The sequence below is a fragment of the Lactuca sativa genome, chromosome 8, assembly GCF_002870075.4.
Source record: "Lactuca sativa cultivar Salinas chromosome 8, Lsat_Salinas_v11, whole genome shotgun sequence".
Taxonomy (NCBI): domain Eukaryota; kingdom Viridiplantae; phylum Streptophyta; class Magnoliopsida; order Asterales; family Asteraceae; genus Lactuca; species Lactuca sativa.
Window position 1 is genome coordinate 133735479 of NC_056630.2, and position 16835 is coordinate 133752313.

The window sequence follows — 16835 nt, forward strand, 5'->3', positions numbered from 1 at the left end:
AATTAAAGACTCATAATTCACTAATTCCCACATTTTAATGCAAATATTATCCAAGAAATTAGTGAGTGAAGTACAAAGGGGTGGAGTGTTGACTTTTCTTTGGTTTATGACACAAGCAACCCCCCCCCACACACACACACCCACTCCATGACTAGCCACACCTCCCCACCATCCCTAGTCACTTCATTGTACTTTTTCCATCATACTCTAGCCATAACCACGTTATAAAGACTAGGAAAACCCCACCTCTCTCCTCACTTCATTCATTTCCTCTCATACCACCAAAAGATCAAACTCTTTTCTCTCAAATCTCCTCTCTCAAGTTCGAGATTTCCATGGAACTTTCCAAGACTTTCCTTCTCCATTTGGTAAGTATCTTCATCATTCCTATGATTGTTTCACATCCTCTTACTCAAATCATTGATTTCTTACACAAACTCCATCATCTTTGTGTTAGATTCTCGAATCATCAAGGCATCTTCTTAGTGTTCTTGAGTGGAACACTTTTTTTCTTCGACATTCATCCACTAAAATCACACAAGGTGAGTTCATACCCTTATCTTTTCATTCAGAAAAGATAAATTAACAAGAACACAACTAAACTCTTCCAATAGCTTTCATCAGAAAAGTTGGACTCCATTCATGGACTGTTTTGGGCAACTTAAACATTTTGGTTTTCAAAACTGTACTAGGTGCAAGTAGCTCAAGTTCTTATCTTTAAAATGGATACTTGTACATCTCCATACGATTTTTCTATGATTTATGGTGATTTTTACAAAACTATCTATCATTTCAAGAACCAATCCGGACCAGTCTGTGATTATGGACTTTTTCACACATGTTGGAGATCACTAAAAATCATGATAAAATTTACAAACAAACTAGACCCAATTTCCAAACTCTCAGAATTTACGGATTTTGATTTGGACCTTTGATGATTTTTCTACAAATTTTCTAAGAGCGGTAATAGAAAATGTGAACAACAGAAAAATGCTATCAATTTCATTTCACATTGTAAGATGTCGAGCAAGGTGTATATCTTTATGTGAATATATGTTATTGCAATAAATGACATTTTGTCTTAGTATATATACATGCATCATTTAACAAATGGATTTTGATATATAGATCATAGAAGATAACAAATTATTATAATCAAAGTACATCCATTACATACAAACATTTGAATAAACTATGTTAGGTATAGTTTATGATACATTACATAACACGCTCATACAAAAAGGGTACATATAAACAAAAGGGATTTTCATTACATTACACGTAAATTCGTTAATGACGTTTGTGAGACATTCGCTTCACATTACCAATAAGTCTTGTATTGTAACCAGAGTCTCCTGGAGGGAGAGCGTGATAGTTGTATATAGATCTATATTGGGTTTGACAAACCCACACCTAAGCTGCATGTAATAGCTAGACCGATAGGTCTGATGTGACAAATGTCATAACAATTCCGACGCCTGAAGAACGTCGTTTCAGGTCATCTAGGTCATAGCATGGTTATAATAACTCACATTAAGTATTAACAAACATAGAATTTACGAGGATTTCATTGAAATCAAACGAATTTATGTCGATTTAAACTTGCATTGTTTTACTATAAATATGACAAATTATTTGTATATTCTGGTCTTTGGGTTTTAAGACTACATTTACACATTAAGGAAAATAATGGATTTTCTAGAACGGACACTACTTTTATAAGAAAAGGTTTTCATAATTGCATACAAAAACTTATGAACTCACCAACCTTTGTGTTGACACCTTTTTCAAACAACTTGTATTCTCAGGAAATCACTAAACAGGTAACCAAGTGTTTTTCAGGATGGGATGTTAAGGCGTCAAACATTTTACATTTTTGTCAACATATTGTAATTGATTTGGAAACATGTAAACTCATACAATGATGTAACTCTTTCAATTATATTTATGTTGGTTGTGTTTACTTTAATCACTATTGCAATGTTTGTTATGATACTATACATGAAGTCCTCCACCCCCGGACGTTTCCGCCATCCTTGTTTTGGGGGCGTGACATATTATCATTATGTAAGCTAGATCTAGTAACTTAATCATCAAGGTGGGAACTTTTTACCTTCTAGAGATGGAGAATGATGCAAAACTTCCAGATCCAAGCTTGCTTCTTGCTTCTAAGGTTCACCACCACCTTCTTCCTCCTTTGGAACACACAAAAACACACTCAAAGGGCTCAAAATGCAATAGAAGGGGTTCAGGTTTGCAAGGAAACGTCTTAAATGATAAAGGTTGGGAATGGCGTGAAGAAATGGGACTTAAGGATCAATAAATAGGGTTCAAACCCTCAAGATTAGGGTTTTCGTCCAGATAAAGTATGCCCAACGTGCTCAAAATGGCATTGTTTCCATTATGAGACCTTATGCCAAACGTACGTATGTTTCACCCCAAAATTACAACAATGCCACTATGGGCCATTTTGCAAACAAAACTCATTCCAATGGTCAAAATAAAATATCTCCTCATACTAGGGTTAAATTTAGGAATACCTCATCGTTGGGATGTTACATAGTATCATTTGCACATTGTAGGTAATGAGCACAAATTGCAACATATTAAGTTGAAATTAGCATGATATATCAAAAAAATATAACCAATTTGATTAAGAAAAATCTAGCACACTAAATTAAATCGTCTTAGTTATTCTTACCTTCAACCTGTCTATGCTAACAGGGTTCATAAGAGTTTGGCGACAAAAATTGTAATGTTCCCTTCAGGAATATCAAATTTTTTGTATAATTTAGCCATTTAGGCAAGGGCAATATTTTGTAGAAAAATACTATTTGATTTGTTAAATCTTACTAATGCATCTTAAATTTTACACATAGGATAAGTTAAAGGAGCAGGTTAACATGTGGGATCACAATCAATATTCAAGAACATATATTCAAATAAATTGAAACTTTAAGTTCTTACTAGTAAAATATTATAAAAAAAAAATTGAAAACCATATCAATTTATCAATAAACATACAATCAATCTGAAGGTCTAAAATCAATATGTTCATTCTTGAGAATAAAAGTGCAGAAATGGGATTTAAAGATAACACACATAAAAGACTAACAATAGCTAAACGAATATAATTGGAACAAATTTCTTTTTCCACGGCTTCATGATCCACCTCAAGTATTCCATAATAATCCTAAAATCAATCAAATAACATATGTTGTTTTTAGAAAAAGATCAATAACTTATAGAACCAAGTCATATTTTATAATGACAAACTTCAAAAGAGACAAAACTGAAAATAAAGAAATCTATAAAAAGACAAGGTGGATGCGGTGGACCTTGGTGACGGACTGGTAAAGATGCGTTGTATTACAATAGTTCTCGTCATTTAGGCTAGAAGAGTGGTGCATGGCATGTCATGCTGCCACATCATCTTTAAAGCCACAAATGACTTGGGATGTCAAATTTGCCACACAACATAAATGATATTTTTCAGGAGTGGGTCAAGATCGTTTTTTTAATCTAAACTAAATTTTTTATAAAATAACAAACATTTTATTAAAATAAAAAAGGCTACAATATTTGAAATATTACTTAAAACTTGACTTAAAATAGATTTAAAATTACTCAATACTAGACTTAAAATTAAACGCTTAAAAACTAGACTTAAAACGTGATTTAATACTAAATGTCAAACTCATATTTTTTTTCATAAGCTCCTCTTGCATTTTCTCCGCAACTCGACGTTGACACTTGGGTAATTTTGAAACGTCTTCCATCATTAGCTTTCACTCTCGATTTTTTTTTCTTTTTGTTTCGTAATTGGCAACATTCTTTGGATATGCTCATTTGAATCTATGAGCCCCTCTCTCTTCTCATCTCTTCTCCTCAACCGTAGAACCTTCAACACCCTTGAGCTTTTTCTTCGCTTTGTCTCTTCCCATAGGACGACTCGGCCTCAGAATATCATATGGTTCGTCATCGTTGAGGTCTATTCCAACATGTGCATTTGAAGATTGACTATGAGAGTTTTTTCGAATGTTTTAGTTCTTGTTGAACTACCCGTAAAGTCTTCCGACGTGTATTGTTTTAGCCATTTTTCTTTGTCCTTCAAAACACTCCAAAAACTAATATTTTTGAATGTTTTCTTCTTTTCCTTATAGTGCATTTCTTGAGCTTTGGTTAGGATTTGTGCATCATTAGCACCGCTTGACCAAGATCATTTCACGTTGACGTAGACACCATTGAAATCCATTGCATATTTTCTTGTATTCCTCAATTTGGAATATATTTGATCTTTCATTCGGTATGAACCTCTCTACATGCACTTAATAAAAAATTTATGCACTTTTACATAAAAAGTTTCTCCATCTTTGTCATCTCCAATGATAGGATCCTCTGATACATCAACTCATGCTTCTCCAACTTCTTTTCTTTATTTGTTGTCTAATTTTTGTTGTCGGCCCTCCTTTTTTTCTTGTTGTAAACTCGAGGGTTCTGTGCTAGAGGGTCGGATTGAGTTAAGGGTGGATCTTCGTATTCGGATGAATCTGATTCAATAGACTGAAAGATATTTTCTTGCATTGTTTTGGATGGGTTACCTTCGGGTTGTGAAGTGTGTTGGGATTGGAATTAGGATGGAAATTGAGATTGTGATGGAATCTGGGGTTGGGATGAAAATTAGGGTTAGATTGGAATTTGTTTGCTCCATATGTATAATATGAAGCATTTTCGGTATAACGAAAAGTTGGTGGTGAGAACATTGGTGCTTCAAGTTGAGGTCGATACACCGAGCAACAAATTGTTTGGTGAAGTGTTTGAAACATTTTTCTTATTTCTTCTGGGAGTTTTTTTGTTGGCTAGGAGAAGACATTTTTGAATTTGAGAGATTGAAAAATGTTTGATGTTTTGTAAGTTGGTGTGGAATGAGTTAGAATATATAAATGTATTTATAGAGGATGAATGAGATTTTTAAAAGTTTGAAATTTAAAACTCTAATGTCTAGTTTTTTTAAACTCTAAGGGTTAGTTTAGAAAAACAGTGGGTGAAATTGAATTGTAAAAATTGGTTAAGATTTGAATATGTAGGTTAAAAAGGTAAATTTAGAAACCAATTTTTTTAAAAATTAAATGTAAAATTACGGTTGCCTCCTCTCCCTCCTCGGCACATTTATATCGTCAACCCATGCCACCCTCGGCATGTCAACGTCGAGGGACAGTGTACAACGAGCATCTTGCCAAGCAAAATGTCATCCACATCTCCGAGCCTTATAATCTTTCATAAATTAGAAATGTGTGTGAGATGACTTTGCAAAAGCGTTGACGGTGGAAGGTATTATGGACCGAAAATGTTAGCCAAAAAATCATCTGGGTTGAAGAAATAAACCCTTTAAAATATAGAAGACCGCTCAAAAAAGTAAAAAGAAAAAAGAAATTAATAGAACTGACATTATTTAAATCTGGATTCATAATATTTACACCTGGTAATAAAATGTCATCTTCATTTGCCATGGATATTGATAGAAAATAAAATAGACATCTGGGGGTTAATCCAAAAACATACCAGTTGATTTGAAAAACTCTTAAATTAAATTATAAGGTTAATAACATAATTTCATAATTTCATTACAAGGGTGACGTGTTCTTGAATAGATAAGATCATGGGCTCATGGCCTCCTTAAACCTAATGTTGGGACCAGAATATTTATTTATTAAAAAAAAAAAAAAAGACATAAAAAAGGACCAATCAGATTGAAGGAAACACGTCAGGCACCAATAGACTAACCGGTAAGAAAACCTACCGGAGAAACCACTACCAGTAGAGAGAACTCGAACTACGGCCACAGTTCTAGATACAAATTTTGCATATCTATAACTAAAACATAATGATTTGGAGGAAAATCTTGTTCACCTGCTTCTTTATTATGCACATAATCATCTCCATCGCGATCCCAGAATCTTCGGGTGCATCTCAGGTTAATACATATCTATCTTTGTAACTTTATTCAAATCTAAATTTTACGTTGCTGAAAATCGAAAATAAAATGAAATGCCAGGTGAGATGCAGCAAGCGATGCGTGGCAGAAAACTGTAACTGTAATGCTCTATCTGATTTTTTTTCCCAACATTTTTAGAAGTTATTCGATTTAATTGATTTGCTTTGGGTTTTGTTGATTGACATTGCGATCAGCGATTGGGATTAGATACGGGAAGTACTGTGGCGTTGGATGGACTGGATGTCCAGGTGAAAGGCCTTGCGATGATCTTGATGCGTGTTGTCAGATTCATGATGAATGCGTCGAGAAAAAAGGTATTATTTGAGAATCCGATACACTTTATTGCCTGTTTGGTGCACTTTTATCCTCTACTCTCTTCTATCTCTACCAATCTTTGGTAATTTAAGTTTTGATGATGATTTAGTGATATAAATATGATAGTTTGAATTGAGCCCTAACGAATACAGTTGACATGAGTGAGTAATCTGTGTATGGTAGGAATGACGAATGTGAAATGTCACGAGAAATTCAAGCGATGCATAAAGAAAGTTCAGAAATCTGGAAAGGCTGGGTTTTCTAGAGATTGTCCTGTTGACACTGCAGTGCCTACAATGCAACAGGGTATGGACATGGCCATTTTATTTAGTCAGTTTGGTAACTCTAAGCTTGAACTCTAATTCACCAAGTGTAGTATTGCTTTTGCTGCTTAAGAAGTTAAGATTAGACTTCAAATTCTTATACAGTTCATACAAATTCATTTTTTTGTAAGTTACCTCACATATTAAGATTTATATCTAACATTCACCTTCATCATTGTTAGTTGTTTGTGTTTTGGTGATTCAGAAAGTTGGGTACCTGTTAACTTTAACCCAGTGTTTGGAAAATCATAGTTGATAGTTATTATGAAATTGGAGTAAAAGTATCTCAAATTATCGTATGCAAAAGGGGCACTAAGATACTCGTGTAACTTATTCTTCATATTATCGTATATGAGATTTACCAATTTTGTTGGTACTATTCTTACTGTTTAAGCATATGAATAATGTTTTTTATTTGTAGAATTACAAAAGTAATTCATGTATAATAGTAAAATCACATAAATTGTTCTAATGTAATAGCAGGAAATAAAAATCATAGAAATTATCCCTACTTAATATTAAATTTACAGAAATGGAGCCTCTGTGATAGTGTAAAAAATGAAAGAAATTATCCATGTGTACTGTTAAAACTATAGAATTGTCATTGTGTCCTCAAAATACGTACATTACATAAGTTCATGTGTTTTCTATTTATAGAATTGTAAAAATGATCCTTTTGTAATAGTAAGAAATATAAAAATTACAAGAATGGACCCTGTATAATAGTAAAATAATAACATTTTATATTATTTTATGGGTTGAGAATGCTAACCGATTGATAAAATGAATAAAATAGTAACACAACCGGTCGAGAACGGTTGAGAGTGGAGATTATATGCCAGCTTAAGGCTATGTTTGGCGGACTAGCTAAAAAGCTAGCTGTTAGCTGAAAAGTTAGCTGATGGCTGAAAAGCTAGTTGTTAAATAAAAAGCTAGCTGATAAAAAATAACGTTTGGTAAAACTAGCTGAAAAGCTAGCTGAAATATATAAAATTACATAAAAGGACATGTAGGAATATGTGTTTCTATAATTAATTAAGGGGTGTATTTGGAAAATTTTAAAAAAGCTCCTAAAAAGCTAGTCTAAATAGCTTTTCAAAAAGCTAGCTTATCAGCTACTTTTTGGTTTACCAAACATGACAACATAAAAAAGCTCGAAAACTAAGCTAGCTTATCAGCTAGCTGTGGCGTGCCAAACACAGCCTACACTCATGACCATGACCTATATATCTATGGTATTTTTATATTTTATTTTGTTATTCTTTTCAATTTAACAATAGTTTGATTGATAATGTATTTATTGAAAAATTACAAAAATATATTAAAAATCATGGTTTTTTAATTCCTTATAAATAAAGTGTAATGAATATATTTTTCATGAATATCTTGAAACTCTCTTATAAAATATATTTATGTTATGTTATGATGTTAATAAAAGATAAAAAGTTAATTTTAGTTAGTTGTCTATATAAATGAATAATAAAGATATCCTTCTTAATAAAGAAAGGTTTTTTTGTCACATGTCAATCTCTTGTGAATTTTAACACTTGTCATTTTGTTGTATTTTTGAAATAAATATTATCAACTTGTCAATTTTAGATTTGTTTTAATTTTTAAAATTAAATTCATATACTTATATATTTAAAGTATTAAATATCATATATATGATATTAAATTGCAATAAATACGTTTCTTCGTTTTTTATTTTAAAGTTTTACATTAAAAAATATTTTCGACTTACACTTTAATTTTATGTTTAATTTTTTTTTTTTAAATTAACCCGTATAATAGACGTTATCACAGCTAATGTTTTAATATAAAAATAGTTTAGGAGCCGGTTTTTATGAGAATTACCATTTACCACAATTCACAACACTACCATCGCATATTGTCATGGACTGATGGAAATGGAACATGGAGGTTGACAAGTCACGTGACTATCGCCAGAAAAACTGCTGTTGTAAATTAATGTAGTTTCTTTGACTATAAAAAAGAAACTTTATAGTTTGGTTTGACATTGACTATAGATATCTACTTTCCTTCTAGAAAAAAAGTTCAATTCAAAACTACATGAATTGAAAATTATAAGTTATTTTCATTTATATAACCTTTAATAAGGTTGTTTTAATTTTTAAAACTTTAACTAAATTCTTTTATATTTATTTTACAAGGTCAAAAAAATACATTTTATTATACTTTATATATTACAAAATATTTTAAATTTAATTAGAAAAGTGAATCCGCTTTTTGAAATGAATTTATTTGGGACTAACATAATATACAAAGTTTAATTTATTTCTTGGGAAAATTTCATATATAACATATTAAACATCAAAATATAGAGCTAACTTCTGGACATCATTTTTAGTTTTTATAAACTTTTAGAATTTCATATTTATCATTTTTTTTAATACGTTAAACATTTATAATATTTTAAATTCTTATATTTATGAGTTGATTATTATAAACGTCTTATAAATATAATCTTAAACTATATATATATATATATATATATATATATATATATATATATATATATATATATATACTAGTTGTGAGACCCATATATTATATGAGTTAATTTAAAAAAAAAAAGTTAAATATAAATGTCAAAATATTTGAAAACTTTGAATTTATCAGAAAATAAGAAAAATATTGAATTATTATAATAGAAATGTTTTTTATGTTTTAAATTTAAACAAATACTAGTTTAAATAAATAAAACAAACTAATAAGCTTTAATTTTGAGAATTTTGAAATAAAAACGTAAACTCACGAAATTGATATTCATTTATTATTATATTTATTGCAAGTATTATATTAAAATATTATATGAAATTTAATAAAACAGAAAAACTCATAAAATGACATATAGAAAAAAATTAATTCAAAATAACCGTAAATGACATTTGGCAAATTGAATGAGAGTGTGACAAGTAGCAAATAAAAAACATTAATTTATTATAGAGGATATATATATATATATATATATATATATATATATATATATATATATATATATATATATATATATATATATATATATATATATAAACTTTCAAAGATCATATTACCTAAGTTATTATTTTAATCAATTATAATAAGTTAAAACTATAATTAACTAAATAATTAATTTATATTGAAGCAATTTCACACTCTCATCCTTTCTATTTTCATCGTTGTCCATTTCTTAAGCTTCAAAGATGACAGTCACATATTAGGCTAGTACCTATATCTACATATCATATCAAGAACAAAAATATTTTATTATCACTAATAATCTTTAAAATTCTTCAAATTCATAATTTATTTCACTGTATTCACCCCAATAACATTAATGACTAAACGAAAAAAATCTACAAATCAATTATAGTTCATATCTAATCCAATTCATAACAATATAATCCAATCCATGACAGTCTTAATTCACTACTTATTTCCCAAAGTTTTAGTGACTGTGAAATTTGAATAATTAAAATTATTCGGGAAGTAAACATGCAAAACGAAACATAGGAATAAATAATTGACAAAGACAGTAAACAAACTCATAAATAATCTATATTATTTAATCACCAAAAGTCAATTACATTTATTTTATTACAAATTTCAAAATAATCATCTAACTACTAAAACTAATATCATCTCTTAATCCAATGCTCCTAGCATGTTGATTGTGCTTAACCCTACTCGGAGCCTTTGTCAAAGGATCTGCAAGATTCTCTTCTAGTGATACCCTCTTCACAATGAGGTGGTCTTCTTCTACTCTATGTCTGGTATAATGGTACTTTCTATCAATATGTCTTGATTTGCCATGATCTCTCGATTCTTTAGTTAAAGCAACCGCACCTTCATTATCGCATAAAAGTTCCATTGGTTCCTGAATGGTTGGGACTACTACAAAATCTCCGATTAAGTTCTTCAACGATGATCAAATAACTTTGATAGAATGGAGAGCATCTCGTTGAACTTGTGATTTGGAACATCCATGATGTTCCAACAGGCCCTGAGGAGCTTGATGAGAACCTGTGATAGCTTATTTTATTTTCTTATTTTTATTAGTTTATTTTAGATTTTTAGCTCTTTTTATTAGTATTGCATTGTATATTCTTTATTTTCTTTATCATGGATCGTATCGGGGACTTTTTATTTTGCATGAGGAATCTTGCAGGATTTTGGAGCTTATTGCGATTATGGATTACAGTGAAGACGGACTTGTGGGCGCTCGAGGCGCTATTGGGATTGGCGGATCCACCAAAGGAGATTTGGGCTTAAAAATATAAAGGCTTGGATGAAGTGGGCTTGTGAATATGGATCATGGATAATTAATTTTGGGTTTGGAGCATCCACATTTGAAGATAAAAGATGATTGGCTGATTTGAATAACATAGATATGAAGGGGACCAAAGGAATCTTTGGTAGTGGAAAGGTGGAGTGGAGGAATGAAGGACCAATAACATTACAGCAACATTTGCGCGGGTGAAATTTTCGTCGCGTGGGTCCCCGCGCAACTGCCCAGTTTGGGCATTTTGGTCATTTGGCACACCATGACCTGGGGGGATCAGATCTAGAGGATCATAGACGGTTTTTCACCATTGGAGACCTGCAAGAGGCGATTTTAGAGCTTGAAGACTCATTTCTTTTCATCTTTCCAAGATATTGGTAGTTTCTTTATGCAATTAGACTTTTGTGATTGTTTTTCTATTGCCATGAGTGGCTAAACTCTCTATATTGGTTAACTTTGGTTAAAACCTTTGAATGTTTGTGGGTTTTTGAAGGATTCATGCTAGATTATCAATTATCTTATGTTTATGGTTCTAGATCATATTTCTTATGCTTGTTTAATGCTTTGATCATGAGCTTGGCACTTGAATGAGCTATTGTTAGTTTATATCTTTGGTTTTTTTTAATCATTGAATTAACTTATAACAAGGGCTTTATGATGGTAAAAATCATCTCTAGTTTATGAATCATAGCTCCTTTATGGATGTGTAAGCATTGACATCCTCTAGGAATCAGGGATTCCTTCTTTCTTAAGGCTAATTAACTTCTTGGGTTTAATTGCTTTAATTAAGAATGTGTGTTGTGGGCTTCCCTAACCTCCATACTACCTAAGAGGAATCTTGGCATATCATGCTTCATGATTGCTATAACCAATTTGGGATGAATGATAAGCTTCATGTTGAATCCTAATGATAAACACACAAATGTTCATTATGTTGAATTGCCTTAGTTAACCAAGTCTCTCCAATATTTGAGCATCTCACTATCTTGCTTAATTGCAAGTTTTTAGTTATTCAAGTCTTTTAGTTTTCAAGTAATCAAACACCCCCTTTTAGTTTAATTGTAGTTAGTTAGTTTATTTACGATAATTCTTTTTATTGCATTGGTGATTGAATACAACCATTTCCCCGAGGATCGATACCCCTTTTTACCATTATATTACGTTTTATTTGCAAGCAAAAGGGTGTAATTTGCTTGGTGGGCTTGACATCCCATCAAGTTTTGGCGCCGTTGCCAGTGAAATTGGTTATTGTTATTTGATTGTTTATGCCTAGGTCTACAAGAATCGGTGAACTACTCTACAATCCAGAAATTGAAAAAGAAGTAAAAAGATTGAAAAAGTTAGCCAAACAAGCAAAGCAACAACAACTCGTTCAAACTTCTTCCTCTTCTCCACTAATCAACATAGAAGATCAAGTTCATACTTCAAGTGATATCGACACCGAGCTGAATTCTCCAATTATTGGTCAATCCTTTGAAGACATTCCTTTTGAAAAGTACATAGCCATGAATCACAATCCACCTCACAATCCCAACCCAAACCCAAATAATCAAGATGTTAATACCCCACCCCATCAACCAAGACAACAACCACAAGAACCTCTCATTGATATGCCACCTTGGAATCAAGCCCCTCCTCAAAACCAACCTAATTATCAACCACCACCACAACTACACAACCAACAATTCTACCAAAACAACCAACTTCAAACCAATGCTTTTCAAGTTCCACAACAAGTACATTACCCGAATCAACCCAATTACCCACACCCTCCAATGTACCCACAACAACAACCTCTCTACACCAAATACCCTAACTACCAACCTTATCCACCACCAATCTACAATCCCCAACAATACCCATACCCACCTTACCAACAACATCCCAATTACTTGCAACAATATCCCAATTGTTGCCCATTCTACCCAATCCCCCTTAAGAGTTGACACTTAGACAAATGATGGAAACAGATGTTACTCATACACCTCTTGCTATTGTTTATCCCGCAAACCGCCGAGGAATTGAATTGAAGTCAAGTTTCATACATCAACTTACCAAGTTCCATGGTTTGGGTAGAGAAGACCCTCAAAAGCATTTGAAGTCATTTCATATGATATGTGTTAGCATGTTGCCCGAAAATGTGACATTGGATGATTTCAAGCTAACTGCTTTCCCGCTCACCTTGGAAGATAAAGCTAGAGAGTGGTTATTCAACTTACCACCGGGATCTATTCACACATGGAAAGAATTACTCAAAGCCTTCAATAGCAAGTTCTATCCCACATCCCGGATATCAAGCCAAAGAAGTGACATTTTGGGTATTCGTCAAGGGGAGAATGAGACATTTCATGATTTTTGGGAGCGATTCAACAACTTATGTACAAGTTGTCCTCAACACAACATACCCGAACAATTACTTCTTCAACAATTTTATGAGGGTATGAATGAAAAAGATCGAAGGATGATTGATGCTTCAAGTGGTGGTGACATCTTCAACAAGACACCTCATGAAATCTGATCACTTTTTGGCACCATTTCTCAAAATCAAAGGAACTTTGGGACTCGAAATGAAATGAAGAGTAGTTCTCCACAAATGGTTGGTGAAGTTAGCAACACTCAACACTTGGAATCAAAGCTATTAGATTTGACTAATGTGCTAAGTCAAATGGTGGTGGGAAGTGGTCAACAATTGATGGTATGCGGTATTTGTGCAATGACTGGGCATTATACGGATAAGTGTCCCACTCTTGGAAGTGAACCGGAAGATGTGAATGCAATGGAAGGATATCAAGGTCAACCAAGACCCATGGGATTTCAAAACAATTTCAACCCCAATTGGAGGAATAACCCAAACAACCCATACCCACCAAAGCAAAATCCACCAAACATTTTGATGAGACCTCAACATCTACAATACCCCTCTTAAAAACCTCCATATCCACAAACGTCTTTTAACCCTCCAAATTACCAACAACCTCCACAACAAGGCCAATCAAGTGGTAACCATCAAATGAGCCTTCAAGAACTCGTTACTTCTCTTGCTCAAAGCCAAAGTCAATTTCAACAAGAGACTAAGAACACCTTCTCCAACATTCAAGCACAAATTGGAGACTTGTCCACCGCTCTCAACAAGATGGAACAAAGGGGCAAACTTCCATCTCAAACCGAGAAGAACCCCAATGTGAGTGCAATAACTTTGAGAAGTGGCAAAACACTTGGAGAAAGCAACCTTAAAAGAGTTTCAAGAGAAGAAGAAGATGACGTTAATGTTGTTGAGCCTCCGAAGGTTGAAGCTACTCCAAAGGAACCGGTTGTGCCAAACGTTGATCAACTTGACTCTTCCAACAAACCCATCAAACCATTGGTCATACCACCACCCTTCCCTTCCCGGTTAGCCTTTTCCAAGAAGACAGAGGAAGAAAATGAATTATTTGAAACTTTTCACAAGGTCCAAATTAACATTCCACTATTGAATGCTATTAAGCAAATTCCAAGTTATGCAAAATTTCTCAAGGATTTATGCACCAAGAAGAGAAAACTCAAGGCAAATGAAAAGATTCAAGTCAATGCAAATGTGTCTGCGGTTATCCAAAAGAAGTTACCTCCCAAATGCAAGGACCCGAGAATATTTTCTATCCCTTGTACCATTGGTGATTTGCATGTCGAAAGTGCCATGTTAGATCTTGGAGCCTCGATCAATGTGATGCCACATTTGTTTTTTCAATCTCTCAATGTTGGACCTTTGGAAGAAACCAGAGTAATCATTCAATTAACACACAAGTCAAGTGTGTCTCCAAGAGGAGTCTTGGAGGATGTGTTAGTACAAGTTAATCAACTTGTTTTTTTCTGCGGATTTTTATGTCATTGATCTTGAAGAGAAGACTCCTTCCAAATCGTCTATGATCCTCCTTGGAAGACCTTTCATGCATACCGCTCACACAATCATTGATGTCCATAAAGGAAAGATAACTATGGAGTTTGATGGAGAAACCATTCACTTCAACATCTTTGAAGCAATGAGGTACCCTAGCAATATTTCTCCATTGTACCGGGTTGATGTGATTGAGCCAATAAACGGGATAAGCCCTAATGTATGCACACACAAGATTCTTATGGAAGATTATTGCAAGCCTAGGAGAGAGGCTCAAAGAAGATTAAATTCTCCAATGATAGAAGTGATCAAGAAAAAGATAATTAAAAGGTTCAAAAGGTGCAAAGATAAGAAAAAGGCATTTCATGACAAGCACATAACCCAAAAACACTTTATTCCGGGTCAAGAAGTTCTTCTTTATCATTCACGCTTAAAGTTATTCCCGGGAAAATTGCGATCTCGATGGCACGGACCTTTTATTGTTATAAAAGTGTTTGATCATGGTGTGGTTGAAATTAAGAGTTTGGAAACGAATCAAATCTTCAAAGTGAATGGGCACCGCTTGAAACCACTTTATGAAGGATTTGGATTTGACACAGGAGAATTTAACAACATAACATTGGAAAATCCAAATTACGAAGGTTGAAGGAAGCGGAGCTATGTCTTGGCAAAGACGTTAAACAAATGCATTGTAAATAAATAATATCCGCTTAAAGTTTTGGGTGATTCTAAGCTTGAAGTTGGTCTAAAAATAAGCATATTGAAGTCTAGCAATGATCTTGGTGAAGCTTTAATAATGCTAAAAATTTGAAATTTGCGCATGTAGCACCTGGTTCCTGGTACGTAAATCTTATTCGAGTATTCTCTTTCTTTTTGCCTTGGACTCGGCGAGTCATAGGTCCGACTCGCCGAGTAAGGACGGGACCCGGGACGTGCTTAAGTTGGCGACTCGGCGAGTTCATATTCTGGACTCGACGAGTCACCGTTGTTGGATGAAACCCTAAGTTTCAGGGGTTTGCACCATATTTAAGCAACATATCCGCCCCAAGCCAGCCCCCATTCCCCCCCCCCCCCCCCCCCCCCGAGCTCCCAACCCTCGTCCTAAGTTTGTTCCTTGAAAGTTTGAGGCTATTGTGTGTGTTCTTGAAGGTTTTGAGGCAAAAGGGGGAAGTAGATCAAGAGGAAGGAAAGGAACCCAGGCATCTTTGCACTCTTTCAGCAGTTCCTTTGAGGTATAATCCGTTTTCCCCCTGTTTCTATGCTCAATACTTCATTAAAGTCCTTTTTGAGCCATTTCCAAGATTGTGTATGCTTGAGGGTTCGTAATAAGTTGATTGGCCTCTAGATCTAGGCAAGATTGAGCTCCAAGAGCTCAGATCTGTTAGCTTTATGGACCCATGTTGCTTGCTCACCCTAGATCTACCCTTTTGAGGCATTTTGAACCCTAAAATCCATATTGGTGAATATCTACACGTAAAGTTGGAAACTTTAAGTGTGATTCGTGTCCTAGAAGCCCAGATCTGTGAATGGCATGGACTGGAATCGAGCAGATCTGTGTATTTAGTAAGTGCATGGCAACGACTCGACGAGTCGTTCATGTGACTCAGTGAGTCTGTTCGCGAGTCTCCGAGTTTGTCCCCGTTTCGTAGTGTCGAGTGAGCAGTGTGTCACGGGGTGTGACTCAGTGAGTCGGAATCCGAACTCATCTATGGAGGTACTCGGCGAGTCAATGCCCTGACTCGGCGAGTTCAAGGCAATCTCCTTAGATCAAGAACAGACTCGGCGAGTTGTTCATACAACTCGGCGAGTCTTAGCATAAGTGTTCATCGGATGAAGATGAACTCGACGAGTTGTTCATACAACTCGGCGAGTAGGATGAAGGACTTGAGTATCTGTTAAGTAGGAGAACTCGTCGAGTCGTCGCCTGACTCGACGAGTAGGAACGGGATTCAGGGCAAACGTTTGGGTAGGGACTCAGTGATGTGTGTAAAACTCACTTAGTTTTAATCCTACTTTAATTATCAAATAACACACAAAAGGCAGTGAACC

The 16835-nt window shown here is 33.9% G+C and overlaps 3 protein-coding genes across 3 annotated transcripts; all 3 read left to right on the top strand.

The window, feature by feature from the left end:
• The first annotated feature begins 5734 nt into the window (after window positions 1–5734).
• On the top strand, window positions 5735–6808 carry LOC111918364 (probable phospholipase A2 homolog 1). The gene is made up of 4 exons (XM_023914036.3): window positions 5735–5974; window positions 6056–6095; window positions 6190–6309; window positions 6494–6808. Exons 1-4 carry the CDS (start codon window positions 5885–5887, stop codon window positions 6670–6672), a joined length of 429 nt encoding a protein of 142 aa, XP_023769804.1. The 5' UTR covers window positions 5735–5884; the 3' UTR covers window positions 6673–6808.
• A 5612-nt stretch (window positions 6809–12420) lies between these two features.
• LOC111918354 (alpha/beta-gliadin A-III-like) lies at window positions 12421–12861 on the top strand. Its single transcript, XM_023914028.1, has one exon. It carries the CDS (start codon window positions 12421–12423, stop codon window positions 12859–12861), a length of 441 nt encoding a protein of 146 aa, XP_023769796.1.
• A 1064-nt stretch (window positions 12862–13925) lies between these two features.
• On the top strand, window positions 13926–14783 carry LOC111918355 (uncharacterized). Its single transcript, XM_023914029.2, has one exon. The coding sequence runs from the start codon at window positions 13926–13928 to the stop codon at window positions 14781–14783; it is 858 nt and encodes a 285-aa protein (XP_023769797.2).
• Window positions 14784–16835: the final 2052 nt, after the last annotated feature.